The following is a 17,979-nucleotide window of genomic DNA, read 5'->3' on the forward strand; positions in this document are numbered from 1 at the left end:
TTTCGGTGCCGCCCAGATCAGGGAGGTCTGGGAAGGAAAGGGTGCAGAGCACCCTGGGCATTCTGCAGAATCCTGAGGGCAAAGCATCTCTGGAAAGGAGAACAGGAGAGGAAGGAGATGGTGTCAGATGGGTTGCCATTAACCCTGCGCTTTGGTGGATGGAAGCAAAAGGGGGTTTGTACAGAATTTATAAAATGGCTGCTGATATTTTTCTGTGTTTTTGTTTTTTGTGTTTTGTTTGCTTGTTTTTACAACAAAAGGAAAGATCTCTGGTGGGGATGAAAAGGTGGGTTAGCAGGGAAGTAAAAATGGTTTTGGCTTCGGCTGTATCCTAACAGGGTGTTGTCACGAATGTGTTTTGGGCAGAAAGGAGAGAAGCTTGTTTGGCTGTGTGTTAATGCAAGAGGCAAATTTGGTGTAGCCAGATTCAGCACAACAAACCGAAGAGAGCGATCCTCTTTTTTTAATTAAATTTTTTTTAATTTGAGAGAGTGTGCCTGATCAGGGAAGAGGGACGGAGGTGGGGGCGGGGGGAGAGAGAGAGAGAGATAGAGAGATAGAGAGAGAGAGAGAGAGAGAGAGAGAGAGAGAGAGAGAGAGAGAGAGAGAGAGAGAGAGAGAGAGAGAGAGAGAGAGAGAGAGAGAGAAAATCTTAAGCAGGCTACATGCTCAGCACAGAGCCCAATGCAGGGATCAATCCTACAGCCCTGGGATCATGACCTGAGAAAAAAATCAAGAGTCAGATGCTCAACTGACTGAGATTCCACTCATGACTATGCTGATGGAACTTTTTCTAAAGCATCTTCATATCCATGAGCTCATCAGGATGAATGAATCAGGCAGAGCAGGCACTATTTGCTGTCCTTTGAGAAATAGGAAATCAAGGCACCCAGCACAGTGCCTGGTGATAAGTAGTCATTCAATCAGGATTTGTTATGTAAGTGAAGGAGAGTCATATCGAGTCAAAGAATGTCAGAGCTGGGAGGGTCTTAGAGATCATCCAGAAGGACCCCCCAACATGACCCATTTTTGGAGGAGGGGTATTGGGGTAGAGGAGGGGAAATCCATGGCTTAAATGAGAGTTCAACTGGTTAGTGAGTGAAGCACCCAAGTCAATAGTTTGTCCTTTGTTCTCTTACAGTGTCATCAGAACACAACATACATTGCTTTGCGGTGGTTGTTTGTATTCTTATCTGGCCTCACTAGTGGGCCACATGCTCCTGGGGTGTCATATTCATCCCTGTGTCCCCAGGATACAGCGCAGTGTTGAAACAAAGGCACCAGAAGTGAAAGCTTTTTGCTGTCTGTGGCTCTCTGTTCCTTCTCATTTGTCCTAGCTTTTAGTGGCAAAGCCAGGCCTCAAGCCTAGTGTCCAGGCCCCAGAGATCTTTTGCCAGGCCCCCTGGGATAATCCACACTGTGTTGTTATTATGGAAATCTCTAGAGGCTGAGAAAAAGAGGAAGCTTTCCTTAGTTCAAAGCCTAAGGTCACTCTGGCTCCTTCCTGTTGGGATCTCAAGTGTATCCTGAACACTGGGATGCCCTCGGGTGTGTGGTCCAGGTCCCAAGTGGAGGGATTCTGGAACCAGGGTCTTGGGGGAACTGGGTCTTTCAGCATGGGATCTGACAGTGAGGAGGGCAGGAAGAGGTGATGGGATTTTCAAGGGGCTCTAAGACAATTCCTTGCATCTCTTGTTTTGTTCTTCCTGGGGACTTCTACTTGCTCCTTTGCACATATTTGAGGCAAAGCAGGAAAGGTCTTATATTGGTTCTCTTGTGGGCTTTGTTATCTGTCTCTTGTCATCAGGTTCTGCTTCGTGGTGAGCAGCTCCTGTGGGGTTCTTCCTACCTCAGCCTCCACTTCCTGTCTCCGCACCAACTCCAAGACCCATATGTTGGATCCTGCTACCCCCTCCCTGGCCTGGGAACAGCTTGACTTCCTCTGGCTCACTCTCTCCTCACTCCAAGCCCGTGACATTCATAGAGTGCAGCGCACACATTGGAAAGCTCTGCATCAAATGACAGCCATGTTATCAGCTCGATTCCTCCTGATTCTGAAGCAGTTTCCACACAACTTAAAAGCAAAGCCAGATGGTCTTGTCACATGGGTGAGATGTCCAGGGACCTTTGGTTCTTCTTAGCTCGGTGTCCTTCATCTTGAAGAGGCCAAGGGAAGATCTGAATGCTCAGAAGTGCCTCTGGTCACCTCAGGTGCCAACATGATGGGGTTTGGTAGCCTGGGGAGTCCAAGAAGCAGCCTTGGGATTCCCCCCGAAGGGGCCAGTTCAAGTCCTCCAGCCTTATCACAACAGGGAGATTGGGGCAAACCTCTTCTTCCCCATCCTCGCTGAAGGGGAGTCCCTCCTCAATCATCTGAGGTGTGGTCTTTGGCCCTAAGAGTCCCAGTGGGGTGTGTATGGAGGGACATGGTTGTGCTGCTCTGGATGAAGAAGCATAATAGGGGGAAGATACTGCAGAAGGGGAGCAATGTTAGATATGACGGCACAGGGAACGTGCTGACATTCCCAAGGCAGCCTACACATGCGAGTAAGCAGGAGCTCTCATATGGGAAGAGGGAGCTGGATTACCAGAGCCCGCTTCTGTCCTGACTCAGATTTGGTTCTTCTTTATGGTGGGAAATTGATGAGGAATCTGATTTTCTTTATTTTTTTAATTTTTAAATTTTATTGTAATCCAAGTTAGTTAACATATAGTGTAATAATGATTTCAGGAGTAGAATTTAGTGATTTACCGCTTCTGTATGACACCCAGTGCTCATTCCAACAAGTGCCCTCCTTCATGCTCATCGCCCATTTAGCCCTTCCCCCTCCCCCCCCCCAGCAAGCCTCAGTTTGTTCTCTCTACGTAAGAGTCTCTGCAGGTGGGGCGCCTGGTGGCTCAGTTAAGCGTCTTACTCTTGGTTTTGGCTCAGGTCATGGTCTCATGGTTTTGTGAGTTCAAGCCCCACATCAGGCTCTGCACTTACAGTGTGGAGTCTGCTTGGGATTCTCTCTCTCCCTCTCTCTCTCTGCCCCTCCCAAAGTTGCATTGTCTCTGGCTTTCTCTTAAAATAAATAAACACAATTTTTAATGTTTATTTATTTACTTATTTTTAAAAAACATTTTTTAATGTTTCTTATTTATTTTTGAGAGACAGAGAGAGACAGCACAAGCAGGAGAGAGTCAGAGAGAGAGGGAGATACAGAATCTGATGACAGGCTCCAGGCTCTGAGCTAGCTGTCAGCATGGAGCCCGACATGGGGCTAAACCTCATGAACCATGAGATCGTGACCTGAGTCAAAGTTGGATGCTTAACTGACTGAGGCACCCAGGCGCCCCTAATGTTTATTTATTTTTGACAGAGAGAGACAGAGTGTGAACAGTGGAGGGGTAGAGAGAGAGGGAGACACAGAATCCGAAGCAGACTCCAGGCTCTGAGCTGTGAGCACTGAGCCTCAAGTGGAGCTCAAACTCAGCAACTGCAAGAGATCACACCCTGAGCTGAGGTTGGACGCTTAACCAACTGAGCCACTCAGGAGCCTGAAATAAATAAACTTAAGAAAAAAAGAGTCTCTTATGGTTTGACTCCCTCTCTGTTTTTATCTTACTTTTGCTTCCCTTCCCCTATGTCCATCTGTTTTGTATCTTAAATCCCACATATGAGTGAAATCATATATTTGTCTTTTTCTGACTGATTTATTTTGCTTAGCATAATACCCTCCAGTTCCAACCACATTGTTGCAAATGGCAAGATTTCATTGTTTTTTTTAATGGCTGAGTAATATTCCACTGTATATATACACCACATCTTCTTTTCCCATTCATCAGTTGATGGGCATTTGGGGTCTTTCCCTAATTTGGCTTTTATTGATAACACTGCTATAAACATTGGGATGCATGTGCCGCTTCACATCAGCATCTTTGTATCCTTTGGACAAATACCTAGTAGTGCAATTTCTGGGTCGTAGGGTAGTTCTATTTTTAGTTTTTTGAGGAACCAAGGAGACTGATTTCCAAAGTGGGCTCTCTGGATGGTGAAACAGGTTGTATATGAGAATTTCCGAGAGAGGGCACTGTCTGGGGGTTGGCAAAGGTCCCCGGAGAAGGTTGTAGGGGGGGTTGGTGAGGGTCATCCCGTAAGATCTTCAGACCTGAGGTAGCAGCCAGAAACTGTTTGCCAAATAGTTGCTGAGGGTCGCATCAGCGAGAATGGAGGATGACAATGACAAAGGTCCCTATCACCGAACCTGTTTGGTCACTGTCTTCTCACAGGCCGCTGCTTGTGGCGTTGTTTGGTCCCCCTTCCGATAGGTCATGACTCCTTTCCCTTACCCTGAGATGTGAGGTCGGAATAAATAGGCACCTCCCTCCATCTCACCCCCTTGTCTCCTGGCCCATGACCAGCACACTCACCTGCACCAGGTCCGGCGTGAGGCGCTTGGCCTGCAGCCATTTCTGGAACCTCCCTGTTTTCCGCAGGATGCGCTCGATGCTGCAGGTCTTTGGGGCTGCTGCAGAGGCACAGATTCTCCTGTCCGAGATGTCACTTTGCTGTTTGCTGACCAGCCTCGACACCTCCACAGGGCGCCAGGTTTTGGAATCATCTGAGTAATTTGCAGGGTAAGAAGGTAGGTGGTCTGGAGGCGGTCCGAGGTGGGAGGCCAGCCAGCTGTCAAACCTGGAAGAAGAGCCCTTTTAGGATCTGTCGGGAGCCCGAGGGCTGATGCAGGGGTGGGGAGGGACTAGCCGTACTGCCAGAGCCAGCAGAGCCTGGGGACAGGGAGATGGGGAGACAGACACCCAGTCTGCTCCATTGCTCCTCCTTTGCCTGGGGCGCTCCAAACTCCTTCTGTGAGAAGACTGCTTTTCTTTCTTCAAACTCAGGAAGTAAATATGTGATGTCAGAAGAGGTGAGGGAGAGGCATGCCAGACACAAACTTTCTCCTCTGCGTGCAGCTGCCCCAGAAGGACTAGCCATGGCTTTCTGAACTTCTTCTCCAGGTCGACAGCGGCCTTACGCATGCTGGTACCATGGGATTCTCCTGATACCCCACCCCCACTTTACAGATGGGGAAAACTGAGGCTTATAGAGCTTAAGTACCTTGCCCAAGGTCAGGCAATACATTGCCAAGCAGAGGTGCGAACCCAAGGCCTTCTGGCAGTAAACTTCACGATCTTTTCCCTTCCTTACGCTGGTTCTAGAAACAGCCCACCCTCCTACCAATGGCTAGGTCTTGGTACTATCGTTTGTAAAGAGGCTTTTGGGCTTTCACCTGGAAGAGCACTGCCTCTCCATATCCCTTCCCAAGGGGGCCCATTAGTTTTGCTCTCAGTCCAAAGATTTAAGTCATCCGTACCAACCAGGTCACAGGGAGCAGTGACTGCTAACTGGTCACCAAGCCCAAAGCCATCTGGGATCCAGGAACTGTAAAATTCCGCACAGTGACCTGGCCGGTCCTTAATCCTCCCCAGGGGAGAGGCCCTGGCCTACGACCTTGACCCTTTTCTCCAGTCATTCTTCTAGCTGTGTGCCAACATTTCCATTAGGGAGGAATGTTAAATATTCTTCCGATTTATGTATGAAAAATTACCAAGGTAACATTTACTTTCATGATTAATAAAATTCGGCTTATAAGATATGCTCTATATTTACTTTAAGAAAGAATTTTTAACTTCTTACTGTCAGGCATTATTGCACAACCTCATGGTCCTGTCTTTTGGAAGAATTCACATTCCGATTGGCCCCAAAGACTATACTCTTCTGTTTTCTCACTAAGGTGACACAGCTTCCCCGTAAGGGACTGCAAGCTTCTCAAAGAAGGTACTCTAGCAGAAACTGTCAATTAGCACCTTTGGCAACACACTAGTCCCATTCAAACTGCAGCCCAAGTGGCCCCAAAGAATTCTGTTCAAGAACATCGCCACAAATCTATTTTAAAGGATGAGGAGGACCTGGGTGGCTCAGTCGGTTAAGTGTCTGACTCTTGGTTTCTGCTTGGGTCATGATCTCACAGTTTCATGGGTTTGAGCTGCACGTTGGGCTCTGTGCTGACAGCACAGAGCCTGCCTGGGACTCTCTATCTCTTTCTTTCTCATTCTCTCTCTCTCTCCCCTTCTCTCTCTGCCCCTTTCCCGCTTGTGCTGTCTCTGTTTCTTGAAAAAAATAAATAAACTTGTGCTGTCTCTGTTTCTTGAAAAAAATAAATAAACTTAAAAGAAACAAAAGCATATTAAGAAAAAAAGATGAAACCTTGTAAACTAGCAATGAGTCAATTTCACTGGCATTTTCAGGGAAGCCACTGGAAATGATTCTCCCCTGTGAGCGGATAAGGAAGGGCAGAGGGCACCCAGGCAGGCCCATCCACTTGTTTCCTGGAGCTGCCCTTGCTCATGAGGGTTCGACCCCCTGAAAAGCCTGTGACTAAGGATTTACAGTAGGTGGCTCTCTGAGAGCGTGATGATAACAACACACATGCACGAAACAAGCATGCCAGTTGCTGGGCTAAACGCTTTGTGTGTGTTAATTCAGTTAAACCGAACAGCAAACCTATGAGCTGGGTACTATTATTAGGCACACAGAGGAGGAAACTGAGGCACAGAGACCTTAAGAGATTTGCCCGAAGCCCTACAACTGGAGATCGGAGGGAGCGGCGTTCAAGCTTCCAGAGCTTGTGATCTCAACTGCTTTGCCATTGCTTAGTCCTCTGCCATTGTTTTTACGAAGTAGCTTTTGGGAACAGATTGGTGACATTATTAGGGGTTGTAGCTAGTAGGGTCGTTAAGGACAGGTGACCTGTAATGGAGGCGAGGTGCACATTCAGCGGTGGCCCTCAAGGCATCTCATGAGAACCAACTGATAACAAATAAACAGGTTTACAGGCCACTTCTCCTCCATTCAAAGTGCTAGTAAATTTGAGGCATTGAAGGGAAAACATGTATATTCTTACAACTTTGAATACCTACTTTACAGAGCAGAAGAGTGTCAGTGAGAAAATAGGCTCTTTGATTCACTAAAATATTAAAATCCTGGATTTTGGAAAACTGCAAAACAGAGGCAGCATGCTTCTTTTTTTTTTTTTTTAAGAGAGAGAGAGAGTGCATGTGTGAGTGGGGGAGGGGTGGGGGGAGAGAATCCTAAGCAAGCTCTATGCTCAGCATGGAGCCCAACACAGCGTTCAATCCCACAACCCTGGCATCATGACTTGAGCCAAAATCAAGAGTCAGGTGCTCAACTGACTGAGCCACCCAGGCGCCCCCCAAGGCAGCTTTATAATCTTCCTTTTGAACTGAGCTCATGGGCATGCTTGAAAAGAGGCTGGCCAAGCGCCTCATTAGTTTGGAAGATAAACAAGATGCATCATAGTTTCCAGAGCTGGAAACAAGCAGAAAAGTCGTGTGGTCCAATCTGCGCAAGCCCATCCACATGGAGAACAGGGTGGAGGTATGGGGGGCAGGACAGTCTGGTGCATGACCCTCATGCCTACATCTAGTCAAACACTAAGTCTGTAGACCTGCCTTCCTAAATATTTCTTCCCTCTCTTTCCTCTTCTCCATTTGTCAGCACAGAGCACTCAAAGCATCCGGCGTCTTCCCAAATCTCAAAGGACGCAGCTCACCCTCCTTAGTGCAGTTCATGGTGTTTTTTCTGGGTCCATCTCCTGTTGCCCTCTTTACAACCGTTTTTCATTCTCACCAAACCACTGATCATCATTGGCTAAGCCACATCATTTTGGGCCTCTGAGCCTCCACTCACCTTGTCATGTGCTGATCCCTTTGCCTGAGATACGTTCTTCCACTTTCCCAGAATAATTACTGTCTATGCAATAGAAAGTAAACCCCTTCAGGACTAGAATTGGGCTTCCTTCAGCTTGGTTGCTCAGTGCCTAGCCAAGTGCTTGGTGTCAAGTTAGTGCTCAGTGCATTTTAGTTGGATGGAGGGATGGATGGATGGGTATTTGGAGGTATAGATGAATAAGTGAGTGGAGGGATACATGGAGGGCTGGCTGGTCAGTTGCAGAGCGGCAGTTGGGAGGGAGAATGCATGTAAGGATGCCTGAATGAATGTGTAAATGGATGGATGGGTGCATGTTTGGATTATTGAATGTGCCGACGGATGCTTTTGTCATAATCTCTGGGGCCCTGCAGCTCCCAAGACCTCTGAATTGATTCGAGGAAAGGAGTTTAAACAGTAATTATGATCATCTTCCGAGGTGAAAGAGACAGATGAGGGCAAGGGAGAAGAGAAGGCAAAGGTAAGCCTAATGATTTACTTGTTTTACTGTGAGCCCATCACTATTCAGAAGTATTTAAACATCCCTTAAGACTTTGAGAGTCGGGGGGTAGGGATGGAAGGCCAAGTGAGTACAGTAAGGAAGGCGAGGTAAATCATCTGTCTTGGTAGGAGCCCAGGAATCCATAGGAACTATTCTGAACAGAAATACTGCTCCTAAGTACCCCACCTCTACTTCTCTCCCCCTCCCTGCCCCCAACCCATTACCTGCACTTACACGAGTACTGATCAGTCAGGTCCTGGTACATCTTGCCTAAGTGTGATCACTTAGATTTCACAGATAGGTATGTGTTCAGGAGAAAGAATAGGTCAATCAAGTTTACTCTTTTTTTCTTTTTCCTGGCTTCCCTTAACTTTTTCATTGAGGATTTGAAAATCCACATGGAATGCATGGGAAAACTGGTACTGAAAACACTGCGATGTTCAAAGGTTAATGGCTGAGTATGGGAAGCATCCGATTTATTTATTGTTATCATTCTTGCCAAAGAGAAGATAAGGGAACTTGACCATCATCTACGAGTTATGTGTCTTCAGCTTCCCAGGCTCACTCTCTGCTGCTGAACAAACAAGCATTATCCAATTCTTACTGAGGACCCGGCCTGGATTATTAATTCTTGCCTGGTTATAGCATTTCAGCCAAACATCTGCTTGTTTGGGGATGGGCTTTTTCCTAAGGTTTCATCATAATAATTTTTATTATTTTTATTATTAAAAATTTTATTTTTATTTAATTAATTAAATTTAATTTTTATTTATTTTTGAGAGAGATAAAGCATGAGCAGGGGAAAGGCAGAGAAAGAGGGAGACACAGAATGTGAAGCAGGCTCCAGGCTCGGAGCTGTCAGCACAGAGTCTGACATGGGGCTCAAACTCACTAACTACAAGATCATGACCTGAGCCAAAGTCAGATGCTTTATTGAATGAGCCACCCAGGTGCCTCATCATCATAATAATTTTTAAAACTGGGAAAATATTTGAAGATGAACAAGATGAACAAACACACCCTTTAGACAGAGAGACAAAGTTGTGAACTTATAGACAATTTACCAAATGAGAAATAGAAATGGCCAGTAAGCTTCCCAAAAAAAGCTTGACTCAGAAGAAATACAAATTAAATGTAGCAGTAATATTAAATATTTGTGAGTGTGCAATAAATAATCTCTAGGGTCAGAAGTCTCCATTTATGTATATATATAAAATCTCTTAAAAATGTGCTATATTTTTTGACCCAGAAATTCCACTCTTGGGAATGTGTCATGGGAATTTAGCCCTGATATGTACAAAAATCTAGCAACAGGGATGTTCAACATAACATTTTATAAGACTGAAAAGAAAAAAAATATAGTTGTCTCACAGTAGTGGATTGGTTAAATAAATTATGGTTGATCGATGCAATGGAATACCGCAAAGCCATTAAAAATCTAATTGTGGGTACATTATTTGCAAATATCATCTCCCATTTAGTGAATTGTTTTGTTTTGTTGTTGGTTTCCTTGGCTGTGCAAAGGCTTTTTATTTTGGTGCCATCCCAATAGTTTAATTTTACTTCTGTTTTCCTTGCCAAAGGAGACCTACCTAGAAAAATGTTTCTATGGTCATTTCAAAGATGAAGAGTTAATAATGTGCAAAGGTGTTCTGGACACATTATTAAATAAAAGTTTGCAGAAGAGTATACACAGTATGGTCACAATGTTGTTGAAAGAATGTTAAATCCATACTTAAAAAAAAAAGGCGGCAAGGATATACACCAGGATGCTAACTAAGGGCTGATCTCTTGATGGAGGAAGGATACGTGATTTTTATTTTGTGCTTTCTTCTACCGGTATTTCCTGAAAATTCTAAAATAAACAAGCATGACTTTTAAAATAAGGAAATAGTTGCTTAAATTGTAAAGAATATAAACAAGACCCACTCACTGCCTTTCTCTGCTCCTTTGTGCTTGAGAAATGTGCCTTCTCAACGCAGAGAGACCTCAACCCCAACCTGCCTGCCCCCCCATGCTTTCCTGTGTGTATCTGTGTATATCCCATTCAGGTGCGTGTGGAAAATAAATTCCGAGGGAGCTGAAGTAATATCCTGAACTTGAATGGAACACAAACCTATTTGGGGAAATGCTTCCTGAATTTGGCTAATACCTGCCCAGTGAGAAAAACTTCATTTACTGCCACTTGGTGAAGAGTCAACTGTAAGATTCATATACTCTTGTTTACGTACCTAGCTAGGGGAGGATGTGGACCTGGGAGTCTTTTTCAGTTGAATCCCGTAATTTCCCTCCCTTCTCTCGGAAAATACGTCCATATTCTCCCTACCTCCTTTCCCCAGGGAATCGGCCGCACTTCACCTTTGCTCTTGGTCCTCTCCATACCATCTCTTAGGGGGGAAATCTGTTTTTTTAATGTTTAATTTATTTTTGAGAGAGTGAGAGAGAGCATGAGTGGGGGAAGGGTAGAAACAGAGGGTGACAGAGGATCCCAAATGGGTTCTGCACTGACAGCAGTGAGCCTGACGCGGAGCACGAACCCACAAACCATGAGATCGTGACTTCAGCTGAAGTTGGGTACTCAACTTACTGAGCTACCCATGGGCCCCTCTTAGGCGTGAAATCTTGAGTTCACTTTCAACATTTCCAGCTTTACTTTCTGTCGCGTTGAGTTGGTCAACAAAATGACTCTCCAGCTGAACTGACTGGCATCCTTCCTGCCCTGCTTTGTTCCCATTGACCTTTCTCTTAGACTAGGAAAACTCGGTCTGGCTGTTCTGGCCAGCATCAACCAGTCCACCCTGCACACTGCTTTCCATAAGATTCTTCCCTAACACAAGATGCATCTTGTCCCTCCCCGCCAAACTCCTTCACCATTGTCTGCAAGAGATCCTCCAGTTGGGAAGGTCTTTCAACTTTGCACCAATTGAAATGCCTTAAAAAAGGGCTTAATGGGAAAAGTCCACATCAGTAAAGTATCTGTCATCTCACAAAAGAACCTCATTTTTGTTTGATATTTTCTATTGGTTACATCTGTTCAGTAACTTAGTTGAATAATCTAATATGTCTTTGGTGAATACAGCTTGCAAATCAAATTATTGTGAATGAATGCCTTTTGCTTGGTCACCAAATCTTACATGCCTAAGATAGGTCCCTGAGGGAGGGCTGAGAAGAAAGGGCCTCTCTGAAGGGTCTTTAGTATCAAAGAGGCAGGGATACACTGGCCCACAGGCGAAGGTCCCAATTCCTTGGCATGGCATTCAAGGTCCCTGCCCCATCCGACTCTTCCAATCTCCTTCTGCCACAGCTCACCACATACGCCCCATGTTCCAGCCACTAAGTGCTTCTCACCTCTTCCCGCACTCTGGGCCACTGCCTCAGCTGGTCCTTCTACCTCAAACCCCTCTCCTGAATTTCAGTTCATCCTTTAAAGGCCTTGCTCAGAATACCTTCCCCTGGAGAAGCCCTTCCCCAGGGCCCATTTGGAATTAATATCCCCTCCTTGGAGCTCTGGGAGGTCCTCTATATTTCATTTCTGGCTTGCATCAGACCAGGTCCTATTACCGCTATGTGTAAACATACCTCCCTCTGCTTGAATTCCAGAGTGTGATACCGTCCTTTGGTGAGACCCGTGTGCGTCACCATTTATTAAACTCGGGTTTTCCTCTGGATCAGAAAATTGGTTCAGAAACTTTAGGGCAAACTGCCCTGATCTGAATCCCAGATCTGCCACTTACTAGGTGGTGACCTTGGGCAAGTCACTTAATCTTGCTGTGTCTTAGTTCACTCTGAATAATGAGTGCAAAACATTAACTTCCAGGATGGTGATGAGGAGTAAATAAAAATAACTTGGTGGCACCTAGGTGGCTTGGTCGGTTAAGTGTCCTACTCTTGATTTCAGCTCAGGTCGGGATATCAGGGTTCCTGGGATTGAGCTTCGAGTCGGGCTCTGTACTGACAGTGCTTGGGATTCTTTCTCTCCCATTCTTTCTTTCCCTTCCCCATTCACACATGTCCCAGCTCTCTCTCAAAATAAATAAACAAACAAAAAAATGTCTGTCACATAGTAGGCCTTCTAGCAATTTTATTTCCCTCTTTTTATGACAAATGAACTTGATAAACTTAATAATCCCAGGCTACTCCATTCATAGGAAGGAACACTTTAAGCTCCCACTTCAAAAGAAAACTTGGGATTTAGCATTTAGGGTTAGAATTCAGCTTCATACCTTCTCCCCCTCTGCACCCCAACTTCAACCGATCACCACTGTGATTCAATGCCTGTGCTTCAGCTCCCACCCATGAATTACACCCTGACTCTTTTCCAACAAATTCCTGGACACTATCACATGAAGGGAACAGAATTCTGCCCCTCCAAGTTAGCCAATGGAGATTCTGACCTTATTTCTTCTTTAAAGAACTTCTTGCAAATCGATGTCCCGATGCAGGCATTGCATTTATCAAGACCGAGGAAAGTCCTTCCAATATTGTAGCTGGTTCTGATTCTGGGCACCAGAGAAGGAGAGGGAGAAGCCAGCGAGGAAACGCAACAGCTCAGGGCTGAGACCCACAGGAGCAGGAGCCACGGGCCCTGGCAGACGCTGGCAGCCTTAGGCCCCAGCCGGGGCCCCATCTCAGTCTTGGGATTCCAGCCACAGCCTTCAGCTGCCCACTTGGGGCTGCCTAGGGGTAGGTCTTGGCAAAAGACAGGGGGCTGGCTTCAGGGCTCTGACCCCATCCCGACCTCCTCGGTTTCTCTGTTGGAGAATGCTAAAAAGCTTGGGGCTAACGGTGCTGGGGAGGAGGTGAGGAAATCCATGGAGGATGCTGATAACACCGTTTCCAGAGTTACTCTTCCTTTGTCTGGGGCGGCTGCTGCGGGCTGGGGAAGGGCTGACTGGCAGATTTTGGGAAGGACAATGGTCAGGGCTTCCCTGTGCAGTCCTTTCGACAAACACAGGATATCCTGCCTGGGCAGGAAAGGTCCATGCAGGATGTATGTCCGACCTGGGTTCCACCTGGGAGTTTTCAAAGGATCCTGAAGGCCTCCGCCCTCCACTGTTTCAGTTCTGAGTACATCTGTCCCTACGGATCACACACAGAGACACACGCACAAATTACATCTGTCCTTATGGATCACACACACACACACACACACGCACACAACCCAACCCAATTTCCCCCCTGTGCGGCGGATACATTAACCTGCCCCTTGACTAGCCAGGCCGGCCCCACATTGACTCTATTGGGCTATGAAATAACTTGAGGTCAGTTTTTCTGGCCGTTCTGTGGCACATTTGACACTGATTCAAATGGCAAGAACTTTTGGCTGCTCAGGGAATAGAAAAACTCAAGGGAGCCCACGTTTCAGCTTCTCTCCCGGGCCTCTTATAAGAAGGGAGGGGAAAGAACCTGGTGGCTTCCGATGTGACGCGGGAGCACCATAGAATCTTCTGCCCGCACGCTGCTGTGTCTGCCCCTCTCTCCCACTGCTGGCCAGGTCTCTCTTCCCTTCACCATCCCGCCTCACTTCTCCATGGCCGGCCACTTCCTGCCCTCCCTGTGATTGACAGCAAGAAAAAGTCCACCACATGGAGTGGAAGGGACTGTTAATTTAGGGATAGAGAGAGCGTATGAGGACCAAATCAGGGAGGGCAGGCTTGGGAAAGGAGGGGGGAAGGAAGGCAGATAAGAGAGGGCCAAGGATGGTCTCAGGAGAATTGGGGAATTTTGCTAAAGCTTGGTGGGAAGAGCAGGCTAACGGCAGTTCTTTGATGCTTAAACATGCACTTCTTATCGAATTGTCTCTCCTCCTCAGTGAAATGTCTGGTTGTGTGTATGTGTGTGTGTGTGTGTGTGTGTGTGTGTGTGTGTGTGTGTGTGTGTTTTAAGAGGTACAAACTTCAAGTTTATTCATTCATTCATGCATGCATTTATTCAGAGAGCATGAGCAGAGGAGGGGCAGAGAGAGGAAGAGAAAGAATCCCAAGCAGGCTCTGGGAGACGGAGGTGGGGCTTGAAATCACCAGCCGAGAGATCTTGACCCGAGCCGAGAGCAGGAGTCAGACGCTTAACTGACTGAGCCACCCAGGTGCCCCTTGTGTTTGTTCTTGATTCTGGAGTCGTGAGAATTCTTTATATAGTCTAGATGCTAGTTCGTGTTGGATATGTGGCTTGCAAATATTTCCTCCCAAGTGGCAACTTGTCTTTCATCTTCTTAACGGGGTCTTTTGCAGAGTCAACATTTTAAAAAAATTTACGTATTTATTTTAAATGTTTATTTATTTTGAAAGAGAGAGAGAGAGTAAGCACACACGAGAGGTGGAAGGGGAGAGAGAGAGGGAGACACAGAACCCGAAGCAGGCTCCAGGCTCTGAGCTGTCAGCACAGAGACCGACGCGGGGCCTGAATCCACGAACTGTGAGATCATAAACTGAGCCAAAGTTGGACTCTCAACTGACTGAGCCACCCAGGCGCCCCTGACACGAACTAGTATCTAGACTATATAAAGAATTCTCACGACTCCAGAATCAAGAACAAATACAAGGGGCACCTGGGTGGCTCAGTCAGTTTATTTTTGAGAGAAAGAGAGAGTGTACAGGGGAGGGGCAGAAAGAGAAGGAGACACAGAACCCGAAGCAGGCTCCAGGCTCTGAGCTGTCAGCACAGAGCTCGATACGGGGCTCAAACCCAAGAACCATGAGATCGTAATCTGAGCCAAAGTCAGACACTGACTGAGCCACCCAGGTGCCCCAATTCATTGTTTTTTCTTCCTTCTTGATGATACAAGATTTCTTCTTTTGCCATATCCTTTCTGCTTAGAAAATTTCCTTTAGTTATTAATTTAGGGTAAGTCTGTTAGTGACAAATTTTCTTAGTTTTCCTTCATCTGAAAATGTTTTCTTTGCCCTTTGTTCTTGAAGGATATTTTCTGTGGATATAGAATTCTGTGCTGACAATTCTTTTCTCTTAGCATTTTAAAAATGTTTCATTTTTTTGGCTCATATGGTTTCAGGTGAGGAATGCACTTTCACTCAAATTGTTCTTTGCCTATTGATTAGTCTCTGGCTACTTTCAATATTGTTTCCTTGAGTTTGGTTTTCAGAGCTTTCATCTATTAGAGTGGATTTCTGTGGGTTTATTCTGTTCGCAATTCACACAACTTCCTGAATGTGTAGGTTTATGTCTTTTGTGAAATTTGAAAACTTTTCAGCCATTATTTATTCAAATACTTTTTCAACCCCTCCCTCTTTCTCTTTTTGTATCAACACCCTGATGACATGTTTGCTAGATCTTTAATTGTATTTCCATAGGTCACAAAAGCCATGGTTATTTTTTCCCAGTATATTTTCTCTGTTGTCAGACTGGATAATTTTTATTGACGTATCTTCAAGTTTACCAATTATTTTCTTTGTTCCCTCTGTTCCATCAAGTCTTTCCATTAAGTCTTAAGCTAGTGTATTTTTCATTTCTAAAATTTCTGTTTTGTTCTTTGTATCTTATTTCTTTTCTGGGACTTTCTATTTCTTTATTCAGTCTTCCTATTTTTTTTAAAGTTTATCTATTTTGAGAGAGAGAGCGAGCATGAAAACAAGAAAGAGGCAGAGAGAGGGGGAGAGAAAGAATCTCAAGCATGCTTTGTGCTGTCAGCATGGAACCTGATGTGGGGCTCGAACTCACAAACTGTGAGATCATGACCTGAGCTGAAACCAAGAGTCAGACACTTAACTGACTGAGCCACCCAGGCACCCCAGGCTTCCTATTTTTTTAATTTGTATCAGATGTTTTAGTAATTGACCATTGACAGATTTTTATGATGGCTGCTTTAAAATATTTGTTAGAGGGGCGCCTGGGTGGCTCAGTAGGTTGAGCATACTGCTTCAGCTCAGGTCATGATCTCACGGTTCGTGGGTTCGAGCCCCGCGTCAGGCTCTGTGCTGACAGCTCAGAGCCTGGAGCCTACTGCAGATTCTGTGTGTCTCTCTCTCTCTGACCCTCCCCTGCTTGCGCTGTCTCTCTCTCTCAAAAAATAAATAATAAAACATTAAAAAAGATGAAAAAAAACGAAATCTTTGTTAGACAATTTCAACATCTTTGTCATATTGGTGTTAGTATCTATTGATTGTCTTTTCATTCAAGTTGAATTTTTCCTAGTTTTTCATATCATGAGCAATTTTCTTTTTTTTAAAAACATTTAAAAATGTTTATTTGTTTTTGAGAGAGACAGAGCAAGAGCGGAGGAGGGTCAGAGAGAGAGGGAGACACAGAATCTGAAGCAGGCTCCAGGCTCTGAGCTGTCAACACAGAGCCTGACGTGGGGCTTGAACTCACAAACCATGAGATCATGACCTGAGCCAAGGTTGGATGCTTAACCGACTGAGCCATCCAGGCGCCCCGATGAGCGATTTTAAGTTGAAATCTGGATATTTTTGATACTCTGAGATCCAAGATCTTATTTAACTCCTGTTTTAGCTCACTTTCTTTATTTTTTTAATGTTTATTTATTATTGAGACAGAGAGAAACACAGCGTGAGTAGGGGCGGGGCAGAGAGAGAGGGAGACACAGAATCAGAAGCAGGCTGAGCTGCCAGCACAGAGCTAGACATGGAGCTCGAACCCATGAACCATGAGATCATGACCTGAGCTGAAGTGGGACGCTTAACCAATCACCTAGGCGCCCTGCTCATTTTCTGACACAGCACAGGAAAGGGACTAGCGGGGAGACAGCCATCTCATTACTTCCAGAGGGAAGTTCAGGGTTCCATTCAGCCAAGTTCAGGATCCCATTCAGTCATTATTGACAACTGAGGAGCTGTAGGAGATCCTGATCCCCACTAGGCCTCTGCTGATTTTTATTTACCCTGACTGGAAACTCACAGATGACCCATTATTACTTCCCATTGTGGCCTCCACTGATACTGCAAGGGGCTGATGGCCTTGCTGTCACTGGACAGTGGTAAAAGTCCTCACTCTCTTCGAGGCCCTGTGATACAGCCCTGTGAGAGAGACAAACTGGGTGCTTCATTACCACTGGGTGGGGACTGACGTCTGGATTCCCCACACGGTCTGGACTGATGGCTGGGAGAGAGTGCGTATGCCTTGTTACTGCCTGGTGGGCACAAAAGTCTTGGCTTCCCACTTGGCCTTCTCTGACATCACCCCCGTGAAGGGGGGAGGCTGTTTGCGGTACCTCATTATAGACTGGTGAGGGTGGAAGTCTGGGTTCCCCAGTTGGTCGGGATTAGGCCACAGTTGTTTCTGTCTTTCAAGGCTGCCTTTCCCTAGTCCTTTGGCTAGAGAAATGTGGTTTTGGTTGGGGCTTTAAAAAAAAAATCTCTGTCAGTCGGCCTTTCCAGTCCTGAATACACGAGGCCATAGGAAAACACAGGGAGCTCACGACTATGTCATTCTTTTTTTTTATTAAAATATTTTTTAATGTTTCTTATCTAGTTTTGAGAGACAGAGAGAGACAGCGTGAGCAGGGGCAGGGCACAGAGAGAGGGAGACACAGAATCCGAAGCAGTCTCCAGGCTCTGAGCTGTCAGCACAGAGCCTGACATGGGGCTCAAACCCACGAACCATGAGATCATGACCTGAGCAGAAGCCGGAAACTCAACCAACTGAGCCACCCAGGTGCCCCGACCATGTCATTCTTTAAGTCTCAACTTTCTTAGCTCATGAGTCTTCTTCCCACTTTTCAGTGTCTTCTTAC

General features: G+C 45.8%; 1 protein-coding gene across 1 annotated transcript in view; it reads right to left on the reverse strand.

The window, feature by feature from the left end:
• The window catches only part of DIPK2B (divergent protein kinase domain 2B), a 50,480-nt gene extending 37,486 nt beyond the window's left edge, over positions 1-12,994 (reverse strand). The window contains exons 1-2 of the mRNA XM_029930351.1: positions 12,668-12,994; positions 4,414-4,678 (exon numbers count right to left, since the gene is read on the reverse strand). Of these exons, the coding sequence (XP_029786211.1) occupies positions 4,414-4,678; positions 12,668-12,900 (498 nt within the window). The 5' untranslated portion in view covers positions 12,901-12,994. The remainder of the gene's footprint in view (positions 1-4,413; positions 4,679-12,667) is intronic.
• Positions 12,995-17,979: the final 4,985 nt, after the last annotated feature.

The sequence above is a fragment of the Suricata suricatta genome, chromosome X (genome assembly GCF_006229205.1).
Source record: "Suricata suricatta isolate VVHF042 chromosome X, meerkat_22Aug2017_6uvM2_HiC, whole genome shotgun sequence".
In the NCBI taxonomy this organism is placed as follows: domain Eukaryota; kingdom Metazoa; phylum Chordata; class Mammalia; order Carnivora; family Herpestidae; genus Suricata; species Suricata suricatta.